Source organism: Mustela erminea, chromosome 4 (genome assembly GCF_009829155.1).
Source record: "Mustela erminea isolate mMusErm1 chromosome 4, mMusErm1.Pri, whole genome shotgun sequence".
Lineage (NCBI taxonomy): Eukaryota > Metazoa > Chordata > Mammalia > Carnivora > Mustelidae > Mustela > Mustela erminea.
This window is the reverse complement of record NC_045617.1, coordinates 56,146,293-56,170,775: the sequence shown is the minus strand read 5'-3', so window position 1 is coordinate 56,170,775 and position 24,483 is coordinate 56,146,293. Positions and strand designations below refer to the sequence as shown.

Here is a 24,483-nt window from a genome sequence, read left to right as displayed (position 1 = left end):
AAAAGTTCATTTTTGCTTTTGTTTCCTTTGCCTTTGGAGACATATCTTGAAAGAAGTTGCTGTGGCTGATATCGAAGAGGTTACTGCCTATGTTCTCCTCTAGGATTCTGATGGATTCCTGTCTCACGTTGAGGTCTTTTACCCATTTTGAGTTTATCTTTGTGTACAGTGTAAGAGAATGGTCGAGTTTCATTCTTCTACATATAGCTGTCCAGTTTACCCAGCACCATTTATTGAAGAAACTGTTTTTTTTCACTGTATATTTTTTCCTGTTTTGTCAAAGATTATTTGCCCATAGAGTTGAGGGTCCATATCTGGGCTCTCTACTCTGTTCCACTGGTCTATGTGTCTGTTTTCATTCCAATCAAAATTCCACCAGTATTTTTCAAAGAGCTGGAGCAAATAATCCTAAAATTTGTAAGGAATCAGAAGAGACCCCGAATTGCTAAGGAAATGTTGAAAAAAAAAAAAAATAAAACTGGGGGCATCACGTTACCTGATTTTACGCTTTACTACAAAGCTGTGATCACCAAGACAGCATGGTACTGGAAGCTAGGCTATTGATAGAAGTGCTTCGTTCTTATAAATTGCTGAGGCATTTGTAAACTGAGGGAGACTTGGGTCTTGTAGGATTTTGATCTCTATAGATTAACTATTTGTTTTTCCTTTCCTTAGTTTTAGGGCAGCCAGAAAGTGCCTGAGGAATGTCACATAGATCCCATTGGTGGGGGCGGGGGGGTAGGTTGTGGGGTGTCAGGTTCTGCTTTGTCCTCAGCTTGCCTTCTGTTTCCTCATCAGTATCCATGTCTGTCCTCACACTCCTAAGTAAGAAAGCATAAACATGTTTAATATGGGTTTTCATATACTTTGAACAGCCTTGAGTGGATAAAAAGCCTGTGCTGCCCCTTGTGGAATATACATACTTCACATCTCCCTCCCTACTCTATGTAAGAATCATCGCTATAGTGAGCCATTTTATTACTCATATGTGTTTCATGGCCTTACTCAGGGTTATTAAGCCAGATGAAAAAGCTTCAGGAGCAACTGGACCTAAGGCTGCATGCCTTGTGTATCCGTTTTAAAACTGCTTCTTTGTTAGCTCTCAGAACTGTCAGAATTATGGATGGCTTAGAATTTGAGTTTATTGGATAATAAGAGCTGGCCTAGTTCAAACTGCCATATTTATTCTCACTTTCCTCTTTCTTTCATGCACTCTTGAAATGTTGTTTCCAGGGCCATTCATTGATAATGTTTGTTCTTTAGGCTTCCCAGGCTCGCCTGCATTACCTCAGCCGGTTCATTAAGAAAATACCAGATGCGGACAGCATGCCTGTGTCTGAGAGCCAAACCAAAGCTCTGGAGGAAGGTCAGTGAGCCCTGCCCCAGCCATCTCAGAGCACGGAGCTGTGCTTTGCACCTCTTAAAAGACAGAGGATTCTACAGGATAGAAAAATAGATTCTGATTTTTTTTTTTTTTTAAATCAAGCAGATGTTTGCTTTCTCCCCAAGTAGATATGGTTTTCTCCAGTTAAGAAAAGATGAAACCAGGGGCGCCTGAGTGGCTCAGTGGGTTAATCCTCTGCCTTCGGCTCAGGTCATGATCTCAGGGTCCTGGGATCGAGCCCCACATCGGGCTCTCTGCTCGGCAGGGGGCCTGCTTCCTCCTCTCTGCCTGTGTCTCTGCCTCCTCCTCTCTGCCTACTTGTGATCCCTGTCTGTCAGGTGGATGAATAAAATCTTAAAAAAAAAAAAAATTTAAGAAAAGATGAAACCAGAAATGAGAGTGAAGCCTAGGTCAAGATAGCAGTGTGTGAATTTGAAGGCAGGCCCACGACTGTTAATCTGGCACCTTTCTAGTAACAACAGCTGTGAATAATAACAATAAGATAAAGCTAACCGCTTTTATTGAGTGATTGTTTTGGGCCCAGAACTGAAAATACTAATTATTTCATTGAACACTCGCATGAATTCACTATAATCTGTAATCTGTAATATGATTTCTGGCTTACCAATAAGGACACAGGCTCAGAGTGATTTTCTTTGCAATTTGCTGAATTCACAAGATACTGAGAGACAGGCCAGCTTACAGATAGCTCTCCATGACCCCAGAGCACCTTCACTAACCCTCACTGCCCCTATCTATAACCTCCTTGGGATGCCAGGTAGGCCGAGGATGTTAACATTCCCAACCATGCTTTTCCATGTTTATGTTCTTAGGAATGAAATTCAATGATTTTTATAATGATAATGCCCCTTAACTTTTTATATAAAGAGTATAAACAGCAAGTATCACCCTGATTTTGTTTCTTGGGATGGGTACTCTTCACAGAACTTTTTATCTCCTTTTAACCTACAGCAGCTATGAGGTAGATACTGTTATTCCTTTGTACAGATAAAGAGACCAATGCTCAGAGAGTCACCAAACTTCCTAAGTCACAGATCTAAAAAGTGATAGAGTAGGATTTGAAATATTTCTAACTCCTAAAGTACTCACTTTTCTAAATGTAAAAGTCTAATGTCATATCGAGTATACAAAAGTGAATAGGTTTTATTATGATTTTATCATCTCATTATTTTGAATTTTATTATTTTATTAGAGTTTATTATTGTTTTTAAAAATGTATTAAGTTATATGCAAAAGAAAAATGTTGCACAGGACACTTGTTAAAAATGACAAGAGACACTATTCAAACTATTGCAATAGGAGTCAAGACTATTATAGTAGGAGAAAGAAAGATTGAATTCAACTTTGAATACAGCAGGGAAAAGTGGGGTTTTATAGTGACTAGGTAGGGAATGGGTGGAAAGTTACCCAGAAAACTTGGTTAGATATCGAAGGTAGGGGGAAGAGAGAAGTTGGATTGGAATATCAAAGCGGGGTTGGGGGGCATTTCTTGATAAATTAGTCCAGCAGTATTCTTTGCCTAAACTGGAATTTACAAACCAAGGACAAGGCCTAGTCGAGAGCAAGGCTCAGAGGAGGCTGACCTTGTCCTACAGCATTCACGTAGTAAAGACACAAATATTGTACAACTTGACAAATTTTTATATCCGTACACACTCCGGAACCACCATTATCAAGATATAAAACACTTAAACATCCCCAAAGTCTTCCTCATTCCCCTTCCATCAACCATTTTCTCCCTCAAAGTAACAACTAGTCTGTCCTCTATTACCCTGTTTCCATTTTGCCTGTTCTTGAACTTCATATATTTGGACTACTACAGTATATACTTTCCATCCCTCACCATGAAGCTCTTCTAACATTTCTTTTGTCAGATTAGTAAGATGTGTTTTAGAAGAAATTTGTCTATTTTATGTAAGTTAAACTTCCTAAAATAAATTTATTTTTAATTTTTTTTGATCCATTTTGTCTGAAGGGTACATCAGTTTTAATAATATGTTAAAATGTGTATTTATTTTAACATTTCTCCATGCTTTCAATTACTAACCTCTTACCACCTTTTATTCAAAGCAGAATATAACATTAATTAAATTATCTACAATTGATAAATGGGGGGAGAATGTCTGTATAATGTGGAGGTTGTGATAGGTTTTACACAGTTTTTTTCTCCCCCAGGCATAAAGATCTAGAACAGTGGGAGTAGAACTGTAGCATTAAGGAAAAACTTCCCAGCTTTGCAACTTCACAAGCAAGAGCTCTTCTCACCTCTATTTTAAGATAATGTAGACAAGTGCCTAGACACAGGGCTCCCTCTCCAGAGAGAACTGCATTCACATACATTTCCCATACAAGGCAGGTTGCTACCTCCTCCAGGGCCCATCCTAGCAGTGGTCCCAGTGTTCAGAGATCCCATTTCCTCTTGCAATGTCTCACCTCCCCAAAGCCTCTATTTTTATGTGATGTGTTTGTATCCTGAGGTATACTTCCAGACACATTGGTGGTCTGGGCCATCCAAATAATTTCTGAGGCTACCAATGATTATTTTCGCTAGTGCTCTCGTTGGAGGTGGCAAAGCTTTCCAGTCAGCTCCAAACCTGGTTCCCACAAGCCCTCGCTAGTTTCTGCATATGATTTTACAGAATACAAGCTTGTCTTGGCTAACGCACATGTCGTGTTGTAGTTGAAACTTTGTCAAGTGCCACAAGAGAGTCAGACACAAAGAGTTCTGTGAGTTCCGATAACAAAGATGTCATACCGTCAGGGAACATGCTGTGGAAGAAGTGGCAAATGGGGAAGGGCTTGAAGGATCTTTCCAAATCGGGGAGCAGCGAAAGTGGAGGAACGTCCCCAGCAGGGAAGGAGGAGCAGAGCATGCGGAAGAAGATCAGTAAGTGGTGTTCTCGTCTGTAAGAAAAATATGTACTTGGAAATAAAAGTTCTGGAAGGCACTGACAAAACACATGTGATGTGTAGGGTTATAGCTACGAAAATACGTATTTTGGATTCATAGGTCTTCATTTTGCTTATCAGAGTAGATAATTGGTTCAATGACCTCATTGCTCAATAGTTAACTTAAAGGTAGAAGTGAACCAAAACAAAAAACAAAAAACACACAGTAGGTGTATTTTTGTACACTTCCATGTGTCTACAAACACTAAAAATAAAATTTCAGTGACCACGCATGCCATTGTCACCAAACACAGATCCTTTTTTTTTTTTTTTTAAATCTATCATAGGCTTCATGGTATATTTTCTTTTTACCTTTTATAACAAATTTTAAATATTTGGATTCTAAAATTTTGGAGGAGAGGAGTGAGTTTTCAGTGGTGCACAAGCCACACTGATTTGGTTCATTTATGTATAGTGGGGATTCCTATTTGTTCACTAAAATGAATGTAAATCCTTTACAGAAGTTTTTAACAGAGAAATGTCTTTCTATGCCGGTCTCCCTGAGGAAGGATTTCCTCTCAGCAACTCCTGGATGAAGGGCCTAAATTGCTAAGGGACTAAGTGTCCTCTGTGGTTGAAACAATAAATCTGGCTGCCCATAGGGGATCCTGAGTCCCTTGCTTGTCCCTGAGTTGGAACCACTACTTATGGTAGTGAGGTGAATGGCAGGGGCCATCTGGCTGTCGCGTTCTGTGACTGTGGCCCATTTGCCTCTCACATGGAGCTACATTCTCCAATTATACCTGTATCAGTAGCAAAAATCTTAATCTTTATTTCTCTACTTGTTCAGAACCCAGGCAGGTAAGAAAGATATTTTGAAAGGATGCATCCTCAGGAACACCAACAGCAATGGTTCTTTTCTCAAAGCTGCTAAACCAGTCTGGGAATTTTTAAATTAAAAACTGCTTATGGCTAAACCATGTCCTTGAAGGAGTTCCACAAGGAAGAGGAAAATTCCAAAATTCAAAGGGCTCTTTTACTGCGGTAACAGGAGATTCCATTTTTTTAGCCAATATTTTGAAAGTAGGCACTCGTTTAATAAATAATGACATACATGATGTAACACTAAAACTTATTTCGAATAGCAGCTATCATTCTATATTAATATTTAATTTGTAGAGTGGTTTTACATCTATTATCTCACTGGAGCCTCTATGAACTAGACAAAGCATATCCTGCTCTCTCTGCCTCAAAATTTAAGTGATTGATAAATGTCTCACGCGAGGGCAGGAAGCTGAAACAATGTGGCGTGAATCAGGACTCAAATCCTCGTTCTTTTCATTCCACATGTTGTGATCTCTAATGGAACACAAACTTTTCGTCCCACTTGGTTAAAGACTTGTGAAATGAAAATCTAATTACGTTTGGAGGTCGACCTGTGTATATGCTAACAAAGTAATTTTTTCAAGTTGCAAAAATGGAATGTAATCATGATTCTTCACTCCAGCCTTGGGAAGTGTGTCCCCTCAGTCATGGTGTGGAGTCATTTTCTGTGCAGAGCCCCAGACCAGTGTGTTGGGAGGGACTGCTTCTGTGTCCGCTTTTGTGTTCTTCATTTCTTCACACTTTTGGTCTTTGGTCTTTAGTCCTTTCTATTAAAGTTCACAGCACTGTGAAAGAGTCTACTTTGGGAAGGAAAGGAGGGGGTAGGAAACAGGGAGGAAAGGTAAATGTGAGTGGAAATGAAGAACTGACGCCAAAGTGGTCTGTGCTCAACCAAAAATGTCTTCAACACATTCTGAAATGTGTTTTTTTATCACTTTTATTGAATATAAATAATATATGTATAATATAATATACATACATATTATATTACATGTAAAATAAAATATAAATTTACTCACACAATATCAAGAAAAGTCGACTCCTTCTCCCTCCAAGAAAAGGTGTGCTCTTTGGTTTCCAGTACCTCTTACAGCACTGAAACATGGCCATGGACTTTGGGTATGGGGGTTGTAGGACTCTTGCTTGAGAACAATGTGTCTGGTTGTGCAGCTGTTCTCTGGAACTCCATATGATGCTCTTATCTCCGCTGTTGGTGCCCCATACTAGCCCTCACTCCTGGAGAAGCATTACCTGTAAGAGATTACAGACCCTGGGAGAACTTTGCATGATCTGGTCTCTTTATTCCATTTGAAATTTGTAATTCCCACAAAACTGTGTTATTCTTGGGTGATTGGATGGCTCATTTTGTTAAGATCTGCCTTTGGCTCAGTTCATGACCCCAGAGTCCTAGGATCAAGTCCCACATCAGGCTCCCTGCTCAGCATGGAGTCTGCTTCTCCCTCTGCCCTTCACCTCATTCATGCTCTCTCTCTCTAATAAATACATAAAATCTCTAAAAACAAAAGAAAACAAAAACCTACCTTATTCTTGCTACTTCCTATTTTCATACAGTAGGTAACTTAGAACAATTTCCTTCATAGTAGCAGAGGGCATATGAAAATGATATTACTGTGGATTTCACACCTAAGCATTCTTTCTCAATACCAAAGCCATTGTCAAGTTCAGCAATGTAAACATTGCTTTCCACTTCCCCTTTACCTCTGGGAGCCTCTAGAAAATGCTGTTTACAAATGTTGCAGGTGATCTTTGTCTTTATTCCTACATCTTTTCCCCAGGCTTCACAATCACTATGTCCTTGAACAGCGATTTTTAGACTATGACGAAGTAAGTTTTCTCCCTTAGTCCGTTGGAAACATACCAGGCTGTCATAATACACATCCTATTTTGACACAAAAGAGTTTAGTAGCCAGAACATGAAGATTAGGAGTGCCTGGGTGGCTCAGTGGGTTAAAGCCTCTGCCTTCGGCTCAGGTCATGATCCCAGGGTCCTGGGATTGAGTCCTGCATCAGGCTCTCTGCTCAGCAGGGAGCTTGCTTCCTCCTCTCTCTCTGCCTGCTTCTTTGTGATCTCCATCTGTCACATAAATAAATAAAATCTTTAAAAAAAGAGAGAGAAAAGAACATGAAGGCTAAACTTCTCTGTCCCTTTCCCACACCCTCTTCTGTTTGTAGAGTGGTTTTCTGTTATCTGGCAGAAGGCAAGAAAACACAACTATCTAATTAATCAGTGAGTATTTACTTTCCAGTCAAAGTCAGCAGAGTTAGTGTCTTATTAAAACAACTCATGTTTGAAATGCCAAAAATATAGCCAACATAAGTAGATATGTTCATAAGAAAAGCAAATGAACTTTAGAAACTTAAGATCCCATAGTCGTCACAATGATAAAAGAAAGGTTATTGGCTACTGGTTCCTAAAATACATATTATAAAATGTTAATTCTTCAAGAATGTTTTATGTTATAAAATGAAAGACATGATTGAATTGATGTTTTCATCATAGAGTTGAGTTGGGATTTTTTTTATTTCACATGTACCATGTCTTCATGTGTTTTCAAAAAAAATGAATAATTTGTACATCATGTTTAAAATGTTTTTTAAAGGTTTATATTAGATTGAATTTCTGAATGAGTGATCACTTTTAACAAGTTGTTACAAATTAAGCACTTTCTAATATTGTGGGAGGCGATCGCAACCCCGTGTAAAAAGTAAGACTAGATAGTCTGTGGGCATGAGATGTCCTGATGGCAAAGTTAGGACTTAACATAACCTCTCCCCCAAAGCACTAATAAGCTAAAAATTAATTAAAAGACATGTTAAAACTCTGAAGACATATAACTAAATAAAAAGTACAAGATACAAGATTAATATACAGAAATTACTTTCATCTCTACATAATACCAATGAGTGATCAAAAAAGGAAATTAAGACCCTTTTATTCACAGTAATGTCAGTAATAAATGTATGGAAATAAATTTATAAAAGTGCAAGACCTGTATACCAAAAACTACAAAATGTCACTAAAGGAAATTTTTAAAAATCTAAAGAAAGAAGGAGGCAGTCCATGCTTTGGACTAGAAGACTCAATTAGGTCAGATGGCATTTCTCCCCAAATTGATCTATAAATTCAGTATAATCTCCATCAAAATTCTAGTAGACATTTTATAGAATTTATCAACCTGATCCCAAAACTTACTTGGAAATGCAAAAGACCTGAAATGACCAAAGTAATTTTGATAAAGAAACAAGGGGGAAGATCTTTACTTCATGTTTTCAGAATTTATTATGAGGTTAACAGTAATCAAAACACAATGATTTGACAGTTTCTTAAAAAGTTAGATGTCATTTTACTATTCTTAGTTACATGGAATATTCAAGAAAGACAGATTTATAAAGACAAAGTACATCAATGGCTGCCCTAGGTTTGTGATGGGAATGAAGAAGGGCTGTAGAAGGCACAAGAGATTTTACGTGGAGAATGGAAATGTTTTGAGACTGAATTTGGGTGCCGATCACACAACTCTGTAAACGTATGAAAAAGCCTTAACTTATACTTTTAAAATGGGTGAATTTATGGCATGTAAATTACACTCCAATAATTTTTTAAAAAGGAGATTAAATGTCCTGTAAAGTCTGAGTGGTTAATATTATAGTCTCTAAAATCTCCTTATTAAGTTTGTTCCTGTGGGTTCATATGCGTTTTGGGAGTAGAAATTTCCTGCTAACTTGATTGTCACTGTTTCAGTATAATCTCCATCAAAATTCTAGTAGACATTTTATAGAATTTATCAACCTGATCCCAAAACTTACTTGGAAATGCAAAAGACCTGAAATGACCAAAGTAATTTTGATAAAGAAACAAGGGGGAAGATCTTTACTTCATGTTTTCAGAATTTATTATGAGGTTAACAGTAATCAAAACACAATGATTTGACAGTTTCTTAAAAAGTTAGATCTTTTATATATATTGCCTACTCCACTGGATCTGCAAGTTTCTTAAAGTAGACTACTGTGTTGTAATTATTTTTATATCCCACCCCTGGTGGTGTTTATGATGATTTTTACCTCTAGATGAAGCACTTTAAATATTAGGTCATTTAATTTGTGTGTGGTGAAATACAGCATGACTTTTACTTCTTGTCTCCATCTCCATTTAACTACCAGTGGGGTAACATTCTGTTACCCTTCTTATAGAGTATATTCACTTTGCCATCTCCCTCAAGTAACTATAAGTATAGTAACACCAACTAGAAGATAAATATGAAATATATTTTAATAAAGTTGCATTGAATCACATTAAAATCATATTAGACAAGTCCAATCAATGTTTTTTTAAACAGAAGATATTATTTTTAATTAAAATAAGATATAATGGTCATGTAGGCAGTGTTGATTCTTTTTTTGAAATCCTGGGACTTATTTTCTTAACAGGATCTCGTTCACGATCCCCAACAATTTTGGAAATGTCTCCACGACTTATTCGAAAAGCACTAGAATGTGTAAACTTAAGTCAGTATGTACGGTAAGTTTTAATAAACATGATTAATGCAGAAATCTGTGTTCACAGAATTTTGGATACATTAGTAAGCAGTTGCTAAACAACTGAAAATTTGAACTTAAATTCTTAATATACATCAGTGTATTCAAATTTTTAGGGGTACGTGAACTTACCCCTTAAATTTAGCAAATGTTTTATTAAGTCAATCATAATAGCATTTGAATATTTTCTGTAAAGATTTAATTTGTAAGTTGATTAAGGTGAGGTGAGCTGCAGAAAATTCCCACTATGCCTGCTGGCATTATTTAAGTACATTTAATTTTATCAAGAACCAGACAGTAGGATTAACAGAGAGAGCATACTTATAAGTTTGAAAATATATTCAACATTATTTAGCTGCATAAATTAAAAAAGGAAAAACCTCCAAATACTCTCATACTTTTCAACACCAATTCCATGAACACCTCATCAGATGAAGCATCTGATTTTCCTTGTACTTTCCTAGAATTGTTTCCTAAAATATTAGTGACTCAATAAACGGAGAATAGCCCATCAAAAAATAGTAAGTTTATCCTTCTATTCCTAACATGTGATTGGATTCAGACCACCTCACTGTTCATATTATTTTAAATTATTTGAATTCCAGCATTCCAAAATGATTTATGCATCTCTTTTGATATTTTTATAGAAAAACAATGGACTATGACCCTATGCTACAAACAGAGGAATCGAACCAGCATCAGGCAATGCAAAAGGCAGAGGAGGTTCATCAGTTCCGCCAGTATAGGACCAGAGTCCTCAGCGTTCGAGACATTGACCAAGAAGAACAGCTTAAAGTAAAGGATAAAATCCTGGAGATGTATGGGGAGATGCGGGTGAGTCTCAACATACAGAGTACCACTGACACATTCTCTTATAATGTTAAAAAAAAATCATAGACTCACATAGGACTTGGGTGGGAAGCAGTCTTGAAAGCGTTTAGTTCCCAACTCCTCAGAAAAGATGGAGGATCGGTGAAACACACCGAATCTCACTTATTTCCTTAAACCCCTCCAAAATGCAGTATTGAGGATCTATCCACAAAGATGAGAGGAAGGAGAAAGAAGACAACAAAGAAATATGTGTGAAGGTAAAGAGAGCTGGGTGAAGATGGTATTCAGAGACTTGAGGCAGCCAAATTCTAAGCTGGTAGCAGAAAAGCTCTTAAAATAATCAACCCAATTTGTTCCATGGAATCTTTGAAAGGCTCAGAAATATGTCTAGTTGGCATAGCCTCTTGCTTGTCCAATAGGCACCTTCAGCAAACCTCCACCAATCCAGATTCTATCATTCTTGCCCTCTTTCTCACATCAACCCAAACGTATCACCTGCACCAGCATTCCCCACTCAGGAAGGGCGGTTGTGCTCTCTCAGTTGCTCAGAGCACAGATTTCAGAGACATCCTTGACTTCTCTCCCCTCTTTCACCTAATCCATTATCAATACTTGTCAGCATCACCTTGAAAAATATAGCTATAATTCAATCACTTTTCGTTCTCTCTATGCCTACCACCCTAGTCCAAACCCCTGGTAATTTCTATTCAGAGTTATCACCACTGCTTCCTGACTGATCTCACTGCTGCCATCTTGTTCTTCTGCAATGGAATCTCTGCTTCAAACCAAAATGATTGTAACCATCAGGAAAATGATTTTATCCTGTGGTACCAAACAGCATCAGTGTCTCAGTGGCTTAAGACCAGGATTAGCAAACTTGTTTTCTGTAAAGGGCCAGAGAGTAAATATTTTTGCCTTTGCAGGTCAGGTATGGTATCTACTCAGCTCTGCTGCTGTTCATACAAATTCAGTCAAAGATAATGTCTACGTGTGTTCCAGTAAACCTTTATTTAGAAAAATAGGCAATGAGCCAGATTTTTCCACAGGCCTCCATTTGCCAACTCCTGGATTAAAACAACAAGAGTATTTCTCCTTCTAGCTGCATATACAGGGAAGGTCCGCAGAGGGCCCTTCTCAGCACATTTATGTTTCATAGTCATATTTCACTGGTCAAAGCTAGTCACATGGTCACATACAATGACGGTGTAGGAGTTAGCCTTGCGGAAAACTTGATTTCAAATTTCTAACATCACTAATGCTGAAACAATAAATTCTGGTTCCTTAAGATACCCAGTTTGTGGCACTTTGTAACAAAAGCCCTAGCAGACTAAAACTAAGACTAAGACTAAGAGTTCTATGCTACTTTATGCCTGGAGAACTGCAAATATTTTATGAGTTGCACTAGTGGTGATCATAGTTCATAGTGCATAGTACATAGTACATAGTATATCTCTAAAATTTCACTCCTGTAACTACTTCACATTTCACTAAGAAAAAGATGTCTTTATTAGGGTGTCTAGAGTTCTATATAATCTATATAGTCTAGTGCCTGCTTTCCTATCTGATCTTTTTCTTCCATAATTCTATCTGCTTTGTTTCTTTTGTTTTTTTCCAAACTGACTTCACCTTTCCACTAATAGCCAGACGTGTTCCCACCTCTGGGGTCTTTAACTTGCTCTTAACCTTGTCCTAGAATATTCTTCCCCCTAGAGAATCAAATGGTTTACAGCTTTACTTTTTGAGATCTTCTATCTATTGCCACTTTATTAGAGAGATCTTCTCTGGCTACCCTTTTATAGTTAGCATCCCTCAATATCTGAAGGCCCATGCCTGGCCTTATTATTTTCTTTAAAACAATCACCCTATATGTGTATTTGTTTATTGATTTAACATGAAAGGGTATGTTTATTTTATACATATTATTTATAAATATTATAAATATTTATTTATCATATAAAATATATAATATATAAGCATATATATATAAAGTATGTGCACACTTTAAATCTATCTTCTATAGAATTTAGTTTGAATGTGAATAGGATGTATGAGGTACAAAAACCCTAGTTTTGGTTGAATCAAACTTAATAGAAACATTGTCAGTATCACATTTCTTATTAGATGGGAGAAAAAGATACCAATCCTCAAGAGATTACTGGCCTATATTAAACTTACTTTATCTTAAATCCTTTAGATGACTTTCTCTCTCTTTTTAATATGGTACTACTACCATCTTGTACAATTGATTTAGCGAAGCCAATTTTATTGTGGTGGACACAGTAATTTTCTTTCATCAAAAGATTTAAAAAAAGTCTCATTTTGACATTCAGCTCTTCCATAATCTCTACCACAATCATGCATGTTGCAAAACCACAGAAAATTTCTTAAAGAATTTAGCAATGCAGACAGAACAGCCATTTCTAGATGCTTCTCTTCTGGTTAGCATCAGTTCATTAATTTTTTTTAATTATATCATTTTTGAAACAGGAAACAATCAACAGAATGGATCGTGATTGTGCTCATACTATCAGAAATCCAAATGAAATAAGAAAGCCAAAGCTTCTTAAGAAAGCTACATTGGGACTTAGTTATATCACTGCTTTATTTGTGAACATTTTTAGGATGGTGCCTGGAGCTGACATTAAGCTTTGAAAATTACCCTTCTTTTTGAAAATATAAACTATAATACAAATCTAGTTATATATATTTTGAAAGTAGAATCAGGATTTCCTGATGGATTGTTGGTATACTATAAGAGAAAGTAACGAGTCAAGAAATACTCTAAGGTTTTTGGCTAAACAACTGATCAGGTTGAGTTGTCATTGGATCTGATGGCTTGAAAGAAAAGACAAAGATTTCAATTTGGGACATTTTTGGATATACCTATTATATAAAAAAAGGCATTCTTAAATATTACAGTCATGTGGAGATACTGAACAGAAGTTAGATATATGGTTCTGGAATATATAGGAGCGAGATCTGAGCTGGAGATTAAAGAAGTAGGGGACCCATCAGTATAGAAATGGAATTTAAAGCCACGGGGCTAGATTAAAAAAACCACCAAGGAAAGGAGTCTAAGATTTAAGATGTGGCCACTTCCTAATTAAGAAATAAAGGAGAAGAGAAAAAGTCAGCAGAGGCAACTGACAAGGAGCAGTTAGTGAAGTAGAAGAAAAGTCAGTGGGTCCTGAGGTCCAGAAAACCAAGTGAATCAGTTGATCCAGGGGGAGAGGATAGGGGTAAGTAAGAATTGGACCAAGATGTGGTCTCTCATTTAGAATTAAACTTGAACGAGAGCCAAACTGACGATAACAAAGATAAGCAGTGAACTGGGTGATGGTATTTGAAAGTTCTTCAAATACACGCCAAACACATTTCATCGGGTCTAGTATGATTAACTTACTAATACAGTGTATCAGGTCTAGTACAGTAACTCACCAGTACAGTACATCAGGTCTAGTACAGGTAGCTCAGTACAATACATCAGGTCTAGTATAGAAAGTCACTAGTACAGTATATCAGGTTTGATGTACTATACAGATCTACATCAGTTCTAGTACAGTAACTCACTAGTACAGTACATCAGGTCTAGTACAGGTAACTGTACTAGATGTATAGTATAGTAAGATGTATAGTATAGTAAGATTAGACCTGATGTACTATACTAGTGAGTTACTGTACTAGACTTGATATGCTGTACTAGTGAGTTACTGTACTAGACCTGATGTACTGTACTAGTGAGTTACTGTACTAGACCTGATATACTATACTAATGAGTTACTGTACTCAACCTGATGTACTGTACTAGTGAGTTACTTGTGGTAGACTTTGATGTACTATCCTAGTGAGTTACAGTGTATCAGGTCTAGTACAGTAACTTACTGAGCACAATTACAGTGAGAGTCACTCTGAGCCGCATGTTTTCTAGAGATTATATTTGAACTCTTGCCTATCTCTTCACCTTTCTGTCTCTTTCTCCTGCTGATGCTTTTATTCACCATTTTGTTAAAATCTCATGTGCTTTTTGTTGCTGTCTCACGTTTCATGTGTGGATAAACATTTGAGACCATAACCAAATTTTTTTGGTCTCTCTTCAGTAATTTGCCACAGAAATCTATTGGCATGAGGAAGAGATAAGGGAATTGTTTTGTTTTGTTTTTTGTTTTTTAATTTTTTTCTGGGACCATGAGCTTTTATTAGTAAATCTTAATTGCTTAAGATTTTGTTTTGAAATAGGACTCTTTAGATGAAGACCGACAGAAGATCTTCGATATCCGGGAAGAGTATAGAAACAAGTTGCTGGAAGCTGAGCGCCTAAGATTAGAAGCTCTGGCTGTGGAGGAGGCAACAAGTCCAGTGGAGCCAGAGAAGAAGACACTGTCTCCAGACACACAGAAAAAAAAGAAAGGAAAGAAGAAGTAACCAGCAGGTGCCCAATATTTGCCTTTTTCTGGAGAGGAAACCCCCCTTTTTCCTTCCTTCTTTCTTTGCTGCCTCCTTTCCTTCTTCTCTCTGTCTCTTTTTTGTGACCTATAAACTTCCCTGCTGATAAGGTATTAGGTTTTCCTTCTTAGAATGCCTTCCTGTGTTTTAATGTTCAATTGTTGGTTTCTCCCAGAAAACTATAATTTGAATAGCCATTACAGTTTCAATTTTTCTAATTTCAATAAAAGTGCCTCAAAATATTTAAAATACAATAACACTGATGTGTTTCCCTCTGAGTTGCTGCATTTTTGGTAAGCAGTAAAACAAGATCATGAATGGGCTAACAGGATTGCATTTGACGACTTTGAACAATAAGAAAAATAACTATGGTTCTTAGAGGAAATTTTGTTTCTAAGTGTAAAAAAATATTGTAACTTTATAATATTTTAAAAATATGCTTCAGATTTGTGCTCCCCCGCCCCCCAAAAAAGCTTAACTTCCAGAAATGTCCTTCACTGTTTGAAGGGCAAGAGCTCTTGTGGGTTAAGCTCAATCAAAGTGTTTGAACTCAGAATCCTGACAGTCAGGTCACCCAGACACAAAGAGAGTGACCACAAATACGCCCCTTGTCATCAGTCCCAGCGCTTTGCTTTTTGTAAGTCACAGAGCATGTTCTCTAACACCAGTTTTAGAAAACTGCAATAGATTAACTGAGGCATGTAACTGGAAATGGGCTTCTCCCAAAAGCACACTTCTAGTTCATGCCTTCCTGAGATAAAAACTCCAGTGATATATTGTAATCAGTCAGAGCTGGGAGTGCCTAGCTGGCTTAGTTGGTTAAGCCACTGCCCTTGGCTCAGATCCTGGAGTCCCAGTATCCAGTCCCACATCAGGCTCCCAGCTCCGCGGGGAACCTGCTTCTCCCTCTGACCTTCTCCCCTCTCATGCACTTTCTCTCATTCTCACTCTCTCTCTCTCTCAAATAAATAAATAAAATCTTTTTAAAGAAGCTGTTCCTCTTTGATAGGTGATTTTTCTTTTTTCGTGTACTTAAGTCTTTTTAAAATGTTTAGTTATATATATATATATACGTATATATATATGTAATTCTACTTAAATATGCAAACACATGCACTTTTCCCCTATTATTCTTGTCTAACCTTTTTTTCATCACCCTGTGTTCTTCCAACCCCACAAAATAATACATGATAACAACCTAGTATAAATATTTCTGTTCTTCACTCATCTGATATAATCGTACATCAACATTTTATATCATGACCTATTTTACAAAATGGCATTTTATTATACATTCTTGACTGTGTCTTGATTTTTCACACCAAACAATACAAAATCTCTTTGAGACAAAAATAATTCATTCTTTTTAATTACTGTGAAATATTTCATGGTACAAATACATTGTCATTGATTCAGCTAATTCTCCTGTGATGAATATTTGCTTTGTTTCTAAACTTTTCTGTACAAGAAAAATGGGTAAGAATAGAAAAAAAGGTAACAAGATGGTAGACTTAACTAAGTATTTTCTTTTTTTTTTTTTTAAGATTTTTATTTATTTGACAGAGAGAGATCACAAGTAGGCAGAGAGAGAGAGAGAGAGAGAGAAGCAGGCTCCCCACTGAGCAAAGAGCCCGATGCAGGGCTTGATCCCAGGACACTGAGATCATGACCTGAGCCGAAGGCAGTGGCTTAATCCACTGAGCCACCCAGGCGCCCCTAAGTATTTTCTAATAAAAAGAAATATAGTGTCTGACCTTTAAAATAAAGGAAAAATAAAATCAAAATATTTTGCAAAAAGATACTACAAATATTATTATATAAATAAATGCTTGGAGTGACTACACTGGAAATACATGGGACACAGAACGCCAAGAGCAATGTTCATGCCTATACTTGGAATCACTGACAATGCAGTATGTACAAATAAATGCAGACCGATTTATGCGTGGTTTGTAATTGTCACTCAAATGTTTGGAATCGGGTTGCCATTGGTGATATATTTTTCAAAATGGTGAACAACCTTGGTAAATTGTCAAAGATAACAATGTTTCATCTGCCTATACTGCCTTCAATGTAGATGCATTCCTTGAAACATTCACTGAACTTTAAAACTTTGCAAAGAAATACTTTTGTTTTAAATGCTTTACAGAGTTAGGTTCTTGAATCATTAATTTGCTCTCAGACTACATGAATGATGGGCCATTCAAATCTTAGAGAGGTAAGATAATTCTTTGTTGCATGTGATTCTTTCGAAGATTGGGGATATCCAACATCCTTGACATTCAACCAGTAAAAATAGCAATAGTTCTCTGCCATTCTTGGGCCAATCCAAACTGCCCCTACATTTTTCCTAAATATCCTCTAGAGGGCTTTCACTGTCCCTACTGAGATCACCTCCATGTAGAAGAACAGTAAAGATTACTAAGAAGCTGAAGATAGTAATCTGTGGATAGTAGTTAATAAATAACTCCATTAGAATGCATAGCAGCATGAAGACAGTCAATTGTGTTAATTGCGTTAACCAAGGTGTGTGTATAAAGTATACCAATTTCCTACAATCCCTAGATCATTGTCTTTGACAAATGTATGGTTTCTCATTCAGTTTCAGTTTCTTTCTCCATCTCGTATCATCTACCTCTTTACATCTTCCCAAGTACTTCAAGGTCAACTCTCCATCCCCTTTCTCAGGGGCTCTTGTAAGAGTAGAGAAAAATCTTTTTCTTCTGCAGTCAAAGGCTTGCTTCTGAGTAATAATCCCCAGGGTGCAACTCTGGTGATAATGAAACATCATTATAAGAGCAATTTAACACCTCATTGTCTCTAACACCTCCACTGAAGAACAGGATTGTGGCTTTCCCTTTTGCAAAATCAAAGTGTCCACTAAAGTGTTTTCCGAAATGTAAGAAAGGACAGCCTTCATTTAAATGAATCCGAAAATTGCTGACAACCTCACTAAACTTTTAACTGGCTTTTAGAAATCAAGTTTTCAGGGCGGCTGGGTGGCTCAATCATGCAAGAGTATGACTTCTGGTTTTGGCTCAGATCATGATCTTAGGGTTGTGATACAGAGCCCCCTGCTGGGCTCCAGGCTCAGTGTGGAACCTGACTGTAATCCCTCTCCCCCACTCCTTTTGCCCTTCTCCCACTTGCACTGTCTCTATCTCTAAAATTAAAAAAAAAAAAAAATCTTTTAAAAAATAGAAATCAAGCTTTCAAAAACAAAAAGTTATCTAGTCTCTGAGCCCTCTGTTTTATATAGACTATTTTCAAACATTAAAAACATGTTGCATGGTATTCTGATGTTTATCTCATGTCTCTAACTCATTTCAATGAAACTCTTATATCTACTACCTCTTGGAAAATAGAGAAGTAGAGGGGGAAGTGGCAAGAAGAGCCATATAGTAATGGAATTTGCCTCAGAGAAGAAACTGCATGCCCTGAGCAATATCCCAAGTGGGATCATTAATAACAGATTAATAAAAGTTTCAATGACCTTCCCATTTCTGAAATTAACATTACGAAGGAACTTTGTTTTAAGCTGATACAGTATTTTTTGTCTAATCAATTATAAAACAAATTCTATTCATCTTAATTTAGATAAAATAGTTTCCAACCACAGGTGTGTTTTTTTATGGAACAGTTTCATTACATATTGAAGACTTTGCATATGCTTAGGCTAAATATCCTTGTTTTTGGTATGGGCATAGATGGCAGCATCAACACACAGTATGATTTATTTTTTAAGTGAACCTATATAACAAATTACCATTGTATGATAATTTCAATCCATAAATAAAAAATCTGTTTATCCAAATAAACCAACCATTTTTAATACATTTTATTAATTATAAAAATTCACTTACCTAATGTGTATATCCTTTTCCCATCTGGCATAAAATATAATGATGTCCTTTATTTTCATTGTTCATCAAACCATTGATTTCAGAATTGGAAATTCAGATGGCACATGGATATCTTCTTCATTCCACATTCAACTGTGGGTGGTTGATATATTGATACAGATACAAAGAAAATTAATTAAAAATGATGTTTGGCTTTGTGAAAAAGATTCCAAACTAATATGTTACACAGTAATGACTTATTAGCTATTAAACTGTTGAATAATATAAATCAATATAGCTCATTGGTGAAACTGGGATCAGTTGGTTAACATCTTTATAGTATTTTACAGGTTTGAATAGAAAATTTTCATGCTGTTTTCAACAGGAAGATTAAAGTTGTGTAAACGGTTAAAATCATATTAGATACAAACTCACTAATGACTATTTGATTAGTTATAGAATTACTGATTAAATTGTTATACAATTAATAGGATAACGAAATTTTTGCTGTATATTTTTTCTGAAGGAACTTTGAAGTCTTCCTGTGTTTTTTCATGAACTTAGCCCATTTTTTTAACTTAAGTTGCTTCTGGAGTAGCAGGTGTCCAAAGTCCACATATTTTACACCATAATGTGTGAAAAACATTAGACTTTTGGCAGATATTAAACTTCTGCCTAAGACCATCACTTCTGGAGCAAATCATCTGAATCATTAGCGATTAAAATAAGATTTCATGGAAATAGTTTTTAAAATGGTCAACTTGAGGATGCCTGGCATCTGCCTTCGGTTCAAGTCATGATCCCAGGGTCCTGGGACGGAGTCCTATGTTGGGCTCTCTGTTCAGTGTGGAGTCTGCTTCTCCCTCTCCCTCTGCCCCTTTTCTCTTTCTTATGCTCCCCACCCCTCACTCTCAAATAAATAAAATCTTAAAACAAACAAACAAATAAATAAATAAATAAATGGTTAACTTGAATTCAAAACTGCTTTCCAATTTATGATTCATACAGACTGCTTGTATTTACTCTTGCTTTTCATTTATCAACTTTTAAATAATCTCTGGCTCTATAAAGACAAAGAGGAAGAAAGCAGGGGGAAATCCAGAGTTTCATTTGTGGTTTGAAGATATGACCAAAAAAAAATGTCCTAAAGGGAAGTTAAAATTCCTCATGAGATACTCATATATGATTTGCAGATTTCAACAACTCTTGGACTTCAGGAAATTGGGTGCTTCAGATTTGTCCGATAAGCTTTATTTCTTCTGTTGCATCATTACTGTTTAACTAGCTTGTCACATTAGGGCCATTTCTAATACTTTGTGTAAAGATTTCATCTCTCTGTTGTACAATGGCTTTTATATTACTTGACTGCAAGGACTATATTGTAACTGTCATATACTATGCATTTTAATCACCCACAAATCATAGCACAAAACCTTACAAAGTGGGCTTTCAGTAGATTATAATCAGATAAACTACACTATTTCCCATTATGTGGGCTATTAAGCTGATGTTAAAATGGGTCTAAAGCAGTGTTTATGATCATTTCCAAAAATGTATCAGATTAGCCTTCAAGTGAAAATATTGAAAAATACAGTTTATAGGACCTGATAAAAGATTCATACCCCTAAGAGACTGTGATAATACCAGATGGCAGGTTGTCAACAATGGTATTCTGCAGTATTCACAGAAGATACGTATCAGAGTCTAGTCAACACAGCTTCATTTTCCAAATAGGACCTTAATTTATATACCACTAATGCAACCAGGGAGCTCATCATGTTCATGCAATTAAAGTAAAAATATTCCAAACTGTTACTAGTGATTTGGGAAACAGAGGCAAAAGAAATGGAACTTAAATTAAAATCTCCTTACGGCTGGCTTTGCCCAGGGATAGATCCCGGAAACATGCAGAGTATGACCTTCCTCAAGGACTCAGGGCTGCTTTTGTGCCTTAATGTTTCAAAGGAACCTTATCTTGGCAGCAGCTGGCCCCTCAATGTCCTAAAAGCCTTGCTTCCACATTCCTTGGAGACTTGTGAGATCCCTAACCCCACTAATTAAAAAGTATACAATCTGTCATTGCTCACAATCCCACTATAGCTCTTTCTGCCCACAGGTCCTATCCCATGAGGAGGGAAGGGGGGAAGGTATAGGCAGAAGAGATGGAGGCTACTGGCAAACCCCTGACTGGGCCCTGAAGCTACAGGTGGAGACCCTGAGATAGAGCTGCACAAGAGACAATGGAACAAACGAAGAGGGCACAAGAATCTCAAAGGCCTCAAGCTTCCCAGTCAGTTCTCAATAAATGACTGGCACTAAAAGCCCTCAGTGGCAACCTATTGAGACCCTTCTCACTCTGGAGAGCTTTCTTTACTACTCTCAGCTTCACTTAATAAGCTTTCACTTCACTTCACCCTTTTGTGTCCATGAGATTCATTCTTCAACTCTGTGAGACAGGAACCCTGCAATCCTGCAACCATAGTCCCTGGTGTTTACTCTTGTCTTTGGCCAGAGGAGCACCCTTTTTTTGTTGTTTTTTTTGCCCATTGCTCTCACACAAACCCAATATGTAACTGTGGATCAGACTCTCAGCACTCAATCGGAAATGAGAAGAATGGTTTGAAGTGGCAGGGGGGTGGGAGGTTGGGGTACAAGGTGGTGGGTATTATAGAGGGCACGGGTTGCATGGAGCACTGGGTGTGGTGAAAAAATACTGAATACTGTTATGCTGGAAAAAAAAAAAAAGAATGGAAGACACACACACATGCACACACTTCACAGCAACTCTGAAATTCCTCAGTATAGACAAGGTGAAGGCCTCCTTCCCACCCCCCAAGAAGTAGGGAAGTCCATGATCAGGACTGACTTTGTGCTCTAAAAAGACTGGTCTGTTTAGTTTATATCCATGGCCTCTGGTTTCATCTTCTGAGAATATCTTCTTGTCTATTATACTCTTGGGGCGCATGTGAAGTGGTTGTTGGAAAGTTCTTCTTGGAGGTTGACCAGCCTTTGTATCCCAGTTCCTCAAAATTCATGTACATATGTTACAAGCAGGCATAAATTAGTAAGAAGTAAGAGTATAATTGTGGTTATAATCAAAATATTAAACAACATTGAAGATGAAGCAGTCGTTTCCATTCTTCTCAGAAGTCTGTGGCTTCTGTAATGGGCATTTCATGTTTCTGCCTACCCTGCATCCTTTTCTGCTATTGTTTTGGTAGTAGTAACAAAAGAGCTGAAGTTGAGTCATCATGAGACTGCTGCATTAGTATCTGCTAAAGACTTGAAGTCATTTCTGGTCTGGTGTTTTTCTTCAAATCTATGAGTTACTCAAAAATATCTCCAGAGATTTCATTTCTTCTTAAGTTAACCAGAGTTTGAGGCTCCTGAGTGGCTCAGTGGGTTAAGCCTCTGCCTTTGGCTCACATCATGATCTCAGGGTTTTGGGATCAAGCCATGCATCGGGCTCTCTGCTCAGCGGGGAGCCTGTCCCCACCCCCCACCTGCCTTCTTGCCTACCTTCTTAATCGCTATCAAATAAATAAATAAAATCGTTAAAAATAAATAAATAAAACCCACTAATTTCAATCTTAGTCTGTCTTGACCACACCTAAAACTCTTTCTGAAGATTTCCCTTCACAAACCTTCTACTAACTTTCCTTTGCATTCAGGTTTTGTCCCAAGCCATTTCCTTCCAAACAACTATCTCATTTAGGACAAAATTACCTTCTTTTACCTTCAACAAAATGCATTCCCATTCCTTATTTTTTTTACATATCTCCCACATACAGAGCTGTTTCCCTTATTTCCATCAGTCTTAGTTGCAGTTAGCAGAATTTTGTACTCTTAGAAACACCTTAATCTCTAGTGAAGACCAAGTATTAACCAATTGTGAGCTGTTACAACAGAATTCTTTAGATGGCCAATTTATTAATCAGTTAAGCATAAAATATGGTTACCAACAGATTTAGTATTATTTTCTATGCAGTAAGAAGTCAAAAGCACAAGCCTACAACCAGTAATTAATGACTCAGCATTTTATCTTATTTGAAAAGACCTAGATGTCTAACAAATTTAATTCCCTTTGTCATCCAAACAAAACTATAAACTTTCAGGTTACCAAAGACTCTGAAAGCGATCTCAGCAATTATCCATGAAAACTTTGAGACAGACAATGAACCATCAGTTTAGTTATCTTTTTGCTAACCCAACAGAGTTAACACAAGGTTATTTGACCTTCAGTAAACCTTGATAGAATAAAAGTTTCACATTTACTGCTGTAAATTCCAATTCATGTCTATCTTAATTAAACCAACAAACTTAACTTAGTTTAAATACTGATTTATGTTCCACCTGGGCCTACTCCATTTTCAGTGTTTACCTGAGACACAGGTGGAGAAATTTAGAGTGGGAAGTGTTATGTCCAGCGGTGCTTTTCTTGCTCCTTAACAGTGAAGAGAGAAGGAGCCATGGTGCAGGAGGCACTGAGGATGGTCTAGAGGCCAGTTATCCAAGCCACATCTAAGTTGGTGCAGAAACAGGAGTAGGGGGAGACAGAAGAAACAAAGTGCTGCCAAAGGAAGAGAAAGCGTTCCCGATTTTAGAGCTCATCAGCCAACAGAGGAGCAGACACCATGTTTTCCCACCAACAAGTGGGGGAGAAGTTAGGCAGTCCATGTTGAGCCAGAGAATACAGGGAATTTCTCCAAAACAAAGGGAGTTTCGGCAGCTGCTTGGGAATATTCCTTAAAGTCTCCATCCCAAGTTAGACTAGCCCCAGTTGACTCCAGTTATAGCCATTAACATGGGAAATGAATGAGGGAGAAGCCCCCACATCTATTAGGAAGAATATAGAGAGATAAAGTCAGAGTCCCCTTTGCTAGGGATGGCCTGTGTATCCTCCAGCAACCTGGGTTTACCAGGTGGTGGCTTACTTAGATAATTATCACCCAATATATCAAGAGGGAGTTTACTAGCTGACCCATTTGGGCAAACATATTCTGCAAAAGGCCCTTAGGTTGGGGTCTTGGTGTAGAGAAATGAAGGTATCCTAGGTCCGTTTGCCCTATTTCCTGCAGAGAAGATCTAATTGATAGATCCACTGAGGCCATGCAGTGTTCCAGGAGCTCAGTCCTTTCCTAGGTTTTACAATACAATTTGTCTCCAGTGGGTTAAAAGGCACCCCAAGGTAGAGCCCTTGGGAACTAAAAAAGCCTACTGAGGCCATGCTCCCAGAAAAGTAAAGAAGGTCAATTACCAAATCTCCCCTGACTCCTGGGTGGAGTCCCACGCAGGATATGTCAGAGGTTCCCATTTGTCAAAAGTGACTGGAGGCATCCCGCAGACAAGACATTGCTATTGACCATGGTCCTGCCTTCCCATGAAGGCATTCCTGCCATAAAAGGCCCTGGAGGGGTGCCAGCACCCCTTCCCTACCCCAGCACATCCTAGGCTGCCGATGGGTGCCTGGTGAATGGACTAAACTACTGTCCCATACCATGCCATCATCTGTACTGAAGGTTGCATACTGTTCTGCCATTTTAACCCATGGAAAATACTAGAAAATTTTACAAGGGGAAGTTACTGAATTCTGTAGCTCTAAGTAGTTGTAAAGGACACTGACAAGAAACA

The 24,483-nt window shown here is 37.5% G+C and overlaps 1 protein-coding gene and 1 long non-coding RNA gene across 4 annotated transcripts in view; one reads left to right on the top strand and one right to left on the bottom strand.

Moving 5' to 3' along the window:
- ADGB (androglobin) overlaps positions 1–15,868 on the top strand; it is a 173,228-nt gene extending 157,360 nt beyond the window's left edge. The window contains exons 32-36 of one of the 3 annotated variants that reach the window (XM_032339298.1): positions 1,264–1,366; positions 4,167–4,292; positions 9,629–9,719; positions 10,384–10,570; positions 14,804–15,868. In XM_032339298.1, coding sequence (XP_032195189.1) covers positions 1,264–1,366; positions 4,167–4,292; positions 9,629–9,719; positions 10,384–10,570; positions 14,804–14,989 — 693 coding nt within the window. In that variant the 3' untranslated portion in view covers positions 14,990–15,868. Of the gene's footprint in view, positions 1–1,263; positions 1,367–4,085; positions 4,293–9,628; positions 9,720–10,383; positions 10,571–14,803 lie in introns of all 3 variants that reach the window. The other 2 variants (XM_032339297.1, XM_032339299.1) reach the window with 2 other exon arrangements.
- LOC116588373 lies at positions 734–23,378 on the bottom strand. Its single transcript, XR_004284919.1, has 4 exons — positions 23,234–23,378; positions 6,199–6,430; positions 4,161–4,309; positions 734–821 (listed from the first exon to the last, which is right to left on the bottom strand). It is a non-coding gene; the product is annotated as an uncharacterized LOC116588373 (long non-coding RNA).
- Between the last annotated feature and the right edge of the window lie 1,105 nt (positions 23,379–24,483).